Source organism: Triticum aestivum, chromosome 3A (assembly GCF_018294505.1).
Source record: "Triticum aestivum cultivar Chinese Spring chromosome 3A, IWGSC CS RefSeq v2.1, whole genome shotgun sequence".
NCBI classification, from domain to species: Eukaryota; Viridiplantae; Streptophyta; class Magnoliopsida; order Poales; family Poaceae; genus Triticum; species Triticum aestivum.
The window spans coordinates 705,556,072-705,564,065 of record NC_057800.1 but is presented as its reverse complement, the minus strand read 5'-3'; the positions used below and the strand labels follow the sequence as shown (position 1 = coordinate 705,564,065).

Sequence of the window (7,994 nt, the reverse complement as noted above, 5' to 3'; positions counted from 1 at the left end):
ATATAAGGTAGTTCTTGTCGTGCGTAATTGCTAATTGGACTACATTCCATAATTCCATTTCAAGTCCGAGTCTGAAGTTACAAACAAAATAGTGAAAATAAGCTCTGTATGAGCCCATCCAAGATAAACTGAACCGTGGATGCCCCGGCCCAAATGGCACATCCCACCGACCCAAGTCCACAAAAACCCAACACGACGACACGAGTCAAGCGCGTCTCTTCCCCACTTCCCCTCGTCCCTCCTAGCTTGACTAGCTAGGGTTTTACTTTCCCCTCCGTCCTCCGGCAAGTTCTTACCGGCGCACCCGGCCTCGCCCCATCACCATGACGGTCGCCGAGCTGCTCCGCGCCGATCTCGAGGAGCACGAGATCGAGGTGATCCTCCATTCCGACCCCTCCCCCCTCTCCGATTTGGTGCCGTGTCAGACAGAAAAATGATTATTTCGCCTCTCCCTGCTTGTTCGGGTCCTACGTCGGCTTATTTTGTTGCGGCAGCGGTGTCAGGACGGTAGATCTCGTCTGTTTATGCCGCCTAGGTTGCAGAGCTTTGTCCTTGTTTCTGCGCTTATCCTGCAATTTTCCATGGGGGAGGGCAGCGGCCCAGCCCAGGCCTTGTGATGCCTGCTGTCCATCTAGGAGTTCAGTTTCAGAGTTTGCTAATACTACTATCCTTTGGTATTTCTGGAGCCAACTTTGTTGTGATGGGCCCTGTGATTGGTGACTTGTTTGTCAGCTGTTCCTTATTATATACTGATTGTGGTTCCCTTTTGTTGCGTATTGAAATGCTACTGTCGTTTATTATGGATACAAAATCTGAAGGGAGTTTTAAGGGAGCATAGAGAAATCATTCAACTTTGGTGATTTCTATAGTAAAAATGTGGCCTTGTTTGTTTGAAATTAGCTTTGGAAGTCTGTTAGAAACCTAACTACCTTGTGCTTATGCTTATATGCTGTACGGCATATTTTCTGTAGCAACAATGCAGATGTGTGAGCATAACTTTCTGTTGTCAACACAGACGACAGTTCCTTGTTATTTACATACTCTTCTTCTTTCTGCTTTTGGACTGTCATTTCCTTTGATCTTCTGCTGATGCTACTTAGTATGTACTCACATCTTCTTGCTGGGATGATAAAATTGTTCGTAGACTGTTTACCTGTTTTTCATTTCTGCTTATGGATAACTCTGTTTTTATTACTCTGCATGTCCCCTGTTTAGTGTTTACTGCTTACAACAGTCAAGTAATATGATCTTTTAATGCATACTCTTAAGGAAGATGAGCCTATCCTTGAGGATGATGATGACGACGAAGATGATACCGAGGATGAGGATGAAAAAGATGACGATGATGTTGAGGGTATGTTGTAATTCTGTGGTTACTTTTGTTCAGTTCAAGACTTCAAGTAGCCACTTAGCTACAGATAAGCCTATTTCTTATTGTAATGCTGCCTTGTTCTAACATAAATTTAAACTTCGGAAGTTATTGACCATACCAAAATTTCAAATCAAACTTTACTTATCCGTATTGACCTCTTTTGGTTCATTTTGACCTGTTTTCTATTTGCCGATTAGACAATAGCCAGTTTGTACCCTCTAATATTCTGTTCTTTCCATACCGTTGCTATGCCTTTGTGGTTTTTATTCTTATTTTTTTGGACTCTATCATATTTACTTATTCCTGTATTATTCAGAACTGTCTCTACACAGTTTATAGTTTCCTTGAGTACTGCCTGCCATTTGTATATAATATTCACCTATGTACTGTGGTGGCACGTTGTATCAATATTAATCTGCATTAACATATGCATGAATGTTCGTATGTAGCATTTAGTTTGATAGGAGCAAATCCTCTAATGCAAACTCTTGCTTTTGCTATTATAGTCCTGCTATGTGAACCATTTCAATGCATTTAGTATGACGTGATGCTGGAACTAACATTATACGAGTAGCTAATCCTTTGTACCTTCCCAAAGAGGCAAAACAAAAGGGATATCTTGTTCATTTTTAGAAAATATGATAATTGATACCAACAAGACTTGACTGCAGTCACAGTTTCTGTTCGGTCTTGCTTGAGAAAAGGGATGTGTTGTTTGAATGTTACACTTGCCATTTCCAGTGGTTAAAAATAAAAATTCATGGAGTGAACTATGTCTAGTTGTAGAATTCTGGTCTTATGCAAAATTTAGAAAGTCTTGACAATATATCTGTGCTTTCTGGGACTAGGAGGTGATGCTGGTGGAAGATCTAGGCAGAGTAGGAGTGAGAAGAAGAGCAGGAAAGCCATGGAGAAGCTTGGCATGAAGGCCATTACTGGTGTGAGCCGTGTAACTATCAAGAAGAGCAAGACCGTGAGCATCTTGACCACTTCAGGCCATTGTTCCCTATATGCTGGTGGTTGTTGCACTATCTTAACTTTTCCACATAATTGCAGGTTATGTATGTCCTCTCGAAGCCAGATGTGTTCAAGAGCTCGCAGTCAGACACCTATGTCATGTTCGGGGAGCTCAAGGTCGAGGACCCTAGCACTCAGCTGCCGACACAAGCGGCGGAACAGTTCAAGGCGCCAGGCCCGAGCAGTGTGATCTCGAAGGACGAGCCATCCGTGGCAACAGCCCAGGACGATGAGGAGGTCGATGACACTGACGTTGACCAGAAGGACGTCGAGCTCGTGATGACGCAGACCTCGGTGTCGAGATCCAGGGCTGTGAAGGTGCTCAAGGCTGTGGATGGCGACATTGTCAGCGCCATCATGGAGTTGACTAACTAGGCGCTAGAAGGTGGAATTTTGTCCTGATAACAGGGTGTGGGATTGAAAAGCAGTTTCTGGTCATGTCAGCTTGAAACTTGAATGTTGCAGTTGCTGGATTGGTAGATCTGTTTTTCTGTTCACCAAACTAGTACTCTCTAGGTTTCCTAGGCGATTTAACATCTGATGTTCAGCAAACTGCATGCTCTTTTGGGAAAATCTGAATCTTCTGTGCACCAAATTTTGTTTTCAAATGCATGTATTCGTGTTTGAGGCAATATCTATGTCGTTCGAGTTAGCTATTAGATTTTATTCCCAAACTCCAACCATTGTGACATTGTGTGATTTAGAAACAATTAAGATCGGACTCCTTCAGTTTTGTGTGACGAGCATTTTCTGCTGTTGACAAGATGAACAGCTTTGAAGAGTCTTTGGGTATGTTTGCATTTTGACAAAAGTATACCACACCAAATTTGTTGCTTTGACCATATCCATTTAATCTGTTTTTGTTTGGAGGATGGTTGTCAACTTCTTGCATATACTAGTAAACGTGCACGTGCAACGGACGTATAAACCAGACGATATATTTCCTCATTCATCCTAGTTAAGAGGCAATTATTCAAAAAAAAATATAAGAATATTTTGCATGGCATGAAACGACAAATGTTACGGTCTCATTCGGGAACGGTTGCGCCTATTGTGATGTATAGGAAAAATTAATATGGCTTGAAACGATGAATGTTCATGTCTCTGACACACAAATATACATGAAACTGGACAACTCCCTAACTAACATGGAACTGCCACTAGGCGTAAATTTCAAAGTCATTAAATAAGCTAATCTATGTTCAATAAACCTTTCTATCCCAAGTTTCATAGAACTCGCAACTCCCTAACTAATATGGAATTACCATTAGCCGCAAATTACAAAGTCAATGAATAAGCTAATGCTAGTATACAGTTCTAGTGAGCACCTTAATTTTTAGACTAATGAAATAGCCAATGTTCTACAAAATAAATGGATTTGGAACTACCTAGTGGGCTACAATCCTAGTAATTGAGCAATCCATACACACTTTTTATAATAAATGGATTTTGCTTGAATATAGCAAACTAACTTGCCGTACAGTTCTACAATAGAAAATCCAGAACCATAGAAGTACAGGGAGATTGAAAAAGCATGTCTGACGTGTTCTTCGCAGCAGATAATTTTGGTATTTTCTTCTAAATCAAACTTACTCTATATGCCATGAACTGAACCAAACTGAAGTATACTGATTAAATCTAGACTAACCACACTCTTCTAATACATCAATCAGGAAACAGTTTCAAAATATATACAAATAAGAGCATCCTGAGCAGGTTACTTGTTAGTCACAACAGACACAAATTTCAAATTTCCTTCAAGAAATAACATCATTGGTACTATGGCTTATGGTCAGTAGTGTCGCTAATGGTCAAATACATTACACTTCACTGGAAAACTTTAGAACACCGGAGCAAATACTTTTAGCAGTTTGAACTTCAGACATAATTGTCTTGAACAAATATCCAACTGTAGCACTCTGCACATGGGGAAAAAAACCCATGGTTAGATACTATGCACTGGAAAAAATAAGTTTGAAATACAAAGGTCTAAGATTTCAGAGTATTGCGTCATCTCATATGTAACTAATAATTTGGGAACAATTCCTACATACCTAGCACCAAGAGCAAAGATATTTGTACGAACATAATGAGTAGAATTCAATTCTGAATATAAAGAAAAAGCCACAAAGATGACTTTGGTTTTCATTGCCATGTGAGAATCGAGACTTGAATCTTTCATCATTCACGTCCGATGACATACAATATACTCATACAGCTCCTTGCATTAGTGTTTTCATAATTAACAAAATGAATAAAAAGGCTAGAAATAGAGCCTTATGTGCGATCAATGCAGCATACTACTAAACAATAGATCCAAACCATCATTGCAAGAGGAGTGCCTGGAGACCCCCCAGCGCGGGACGGAGCGGGCCTCACATTCATATTTAGGGAAACACATCATCTCTAGAAATCGTATGGGGTGTCGACTGGCCAGAATTGCAAGTATTTTTTAGGAAACAAAGCAATTGCAATTGCAGCGCTGACTAACACGCGGAGGAGCCAACATGAGAAGACGGCAGTGCAGATCTGCCGGAGGAGCCACACAACTTTGTGGCGTCATGCCTCTCCTCCTCGGCCCCCCTCAATTGACTCATGAGAACCTAGCGGTGTGCACATTCAGAACCAGGAGAGTGTAGCTTGTCGCATCATTGGTTGTCGGAATCGCTATGCCCCTCCAGAACAACGGTGGTGGTAGGAGAGAGGAAGCGCGGTGGGTGGACTCGCGAGGTGGAGGCAGTTGAGATTCATAGGGCCACTAGAGGATAGAAAAAACCGACGGGAGATAAACAGGCCAAGACAGAGAAAGGCGCTCGTGCAGTTTCGTGTGCAGGAAGCGGAGAATCCGCCAAAGTACACATCACATTAAGTTCATCGGTCTACATTTCTCTTTTTCTCCAGTAGTACGATTGACAACCTTACTTTTTTACCGGAGCACAATTTACAGCTTAGCATTACATATATGCATCAAAAGATTAAAACTGACTCAGAGAAAACGATGTATCTGCAGGACTTTGCACAAGCCTTTGGATGGCCTTGTGGGCACCAAGAGGCCAAGTGTATGTTTGGTTTATGCCTCAGATGAAAACATAGCTAGTGGAAATTATGGTTGAGGTTTTGGTTGCCCATAAGTTGGAACATTCGCCAGGAAAACAAACCAGAGTTTGACAAAACAGTATTTATCTACTACCCCTATAAAAGCACGAGAGGACAGAGAACCAATTCATCTCATCCATCTAATCAAAAGATCTAACGGTCCAAATCATCTGAATGTTTAGCAGCAAACCACGGTTAGCTCATCCCACTAATCCCACGATCGACCCCCGTCATCCGTCCCCCATGCTCAAGGAAAAAAAAACCACGCGAGCCCCACGCTCTCCCGTCGGTTGCTCCTATCCTCCTCATGTCGTCCCTGCCGCCGCCGTCCCCATCCCCCTCCTCTCGCCGCCAGCCATGGCCTCCCACTCCCCAATGCTGCACTCCTCCCCCTCCGCCCACCGCCACCAATCCTCCTCACCCCACCTCGGCCAGCTCCACCTCCACCCCCGCCTTCATAGCCAGAATCCCCCTCCCGCCTCTCCCTCCTCCGCTCCCTCCCACTCAGCCTCCACCTTGCCATTCCCCGCCCCCTCCTCCCCACCCTCCTCCCCCTCGCCCTCCTCGGCAACAACGTCAACGACGACGGCGGCGGCAACAACAACGGCGGCAGCCGCCATCGTGAAATAGGGGACGGCGGCGGCGAGTGGGGCGGCCACCGGGGGGAGGCGCTATTCGTGCTGGCGCAGGAGGGGGGGGGGGGGAAGCTCTCCAGCCTGCCGGCGGACCTCGCCGCGGCCGTGGAGGGTGGCCACGTCACGGGCGACGTCGTGCAGCGCTTCGCGGAGATGGAGCGCTCGCCGCTGCTCCGCTGGCTGCTGGGCTTCAGAGGGTTCAGGGAGTGCCTCCTCGCCGACGACCTCTTCCTCGCCAAGCTCGCCATGGAGATGGGCGTCGGCATGATCGCCAAGGTCCGTGGGATCGACATGGATGAATCGTGAATGCTTTCAACTTATTCTTATCTTATTCTCCTTTGATTTTCAAAAGAAAAAAAATGAAATCACGTTTTAATTTGTCTGACCCTTTTTTGTTGCTGCTCTTTTTGTTTCAGACCGCTGCCGAGTACGAGAAGAGAGAGAGAGCTTCGTCAAAGAAATTGACATCGTCATCGCTGATGTGGTACGCCTCTTGTCGTCTGCTACTGAAGACGGGCAATCTGTACATATGTTGATACATAACCCTGACATTTTAAATCACATACAGATGGGGATAGTGTAAACCTCCAACATCCCTGCACCGGCGTCGTGTAAACCTCCAACAGAAGATTCCTTCAGCTGGGGATAGTGTTACCCATGATCCGGTGGCACACATGCATGCTTCTTCAGTAGGGTCTGTGCAATGTAATGCTTTTAGCAACATAACCAACACACATACAGATGGTATATTCATCCACTTCATATTAGATTGTATTGTTGCACCTATTACTACTTGTTTATAAATTCATCTCCTATTTTATTGTAGGGTGTACATCTATAAGCTCCGTGAGTCATCATCTTGAAGAAGTAAATGGTGGCTGAAAGTTAAGAAGTGGCACCAGTTGGTATGTCGGCCTATCCAAGGACCAGAGGGCAGAGTGCTTAAATAAGCAACAGATTGCGCGGCTAAAAGGAAAACAGGCCTCAAAACAAAGATAATGTCGATGTCACTCATAATTCCTCTTTTCCAATTGGTAATACGAACTCCAAATAGGAGATACAAATGGACCATCTTCATTCTAAAATATGAGTTGGTCTACTATTCTGATGTACAGGTGCAACCTCCATGGCGCCACCCTCCATGAGGTCATCTCTTCCGGCCATGCACAGGTCTTGAGCTAGACCCCGCAGAACATTTTAGACCATCTGTATTACTAATACATGATTGGCCCCAAGGATAATGATTTGGTCCGATAAACCTTTACTTTCCATGGTATTTTTTCTCTCAAGGTCTTTAAAGAGGCCTTTTGTTTTCTGCCTTCCAGACTAGCTCCGGTGCATTCTGGATCTATTGTTTAGTAGTATGCTGCATTGATCGCACATAAGGCTCTATTTCTAGCCTTTTTATTCATTTTGTTAATTATGAAAACACTAATGCAAGGAGCTGTATGAGTATATTGTATGTCATCGGACGTGAATGATGAAAGATTCAAGTCTCGATTCTCACATGGCAATGAAAACCAAAGTCATCTTTGTGGCTTTTTCTTTATATTCAGAATTGAATTCTACTCATTATGTTCGTACAAATATCTTTGCTCTTGGTGCTAGGCATGTAGGAATTGTTCCCAAATTATTAGTTACATATGAGATGACGCAATACTCTGAAATCTTAGACCTTTGTATTTCAAACTTATTTTTTCCAGTGCATAGTATCTAACCATGGGTTTTTTTCCCCATGTGCAGAGTGCTACAGTTGGATATTTGTTCAAGACAATTATGTCTGAAGTTCAAACTGCTAAAAGTATTTGCTCCGGTGTTCTAAAGTTTTCCAGTGAAGTGTAATGTATTTGACCATTAGCGACACTACTGACCAT

The 7,994-nt window shown here is 43.5% G+C and overlaps 1 protein-coding gene across 1 annotated transcript; it reads left to right on the top strand.

Moving 5' to 3' along the window:
• The first annotated feature begins 201 nt into the window (after positions 1-201).
• On the top strand, positions 202-3,122 carry LOC123059297 (nascent polypeptide-associated complex subunit alpha-like protein 1). The gene is made up of 4 exons (XM_044481897.1): positions 202-374; positions 1,270-1,354; positions 2,221-2,345; positions 2,429-3,122. The coding sequence occupies exons 1-4, from the start codon at positions 324-326 to the stop codon at positions 2,762-2,764; spliced, it is 597 nt and encodes a 198-aa protein (XP_044337832.1). The 5' UTR covers positions 202-323; the 3' UTR covers positions 2,765-3,122.
• Positions 3,123-7,994: the final 4,872 nt, after the last annotated feature.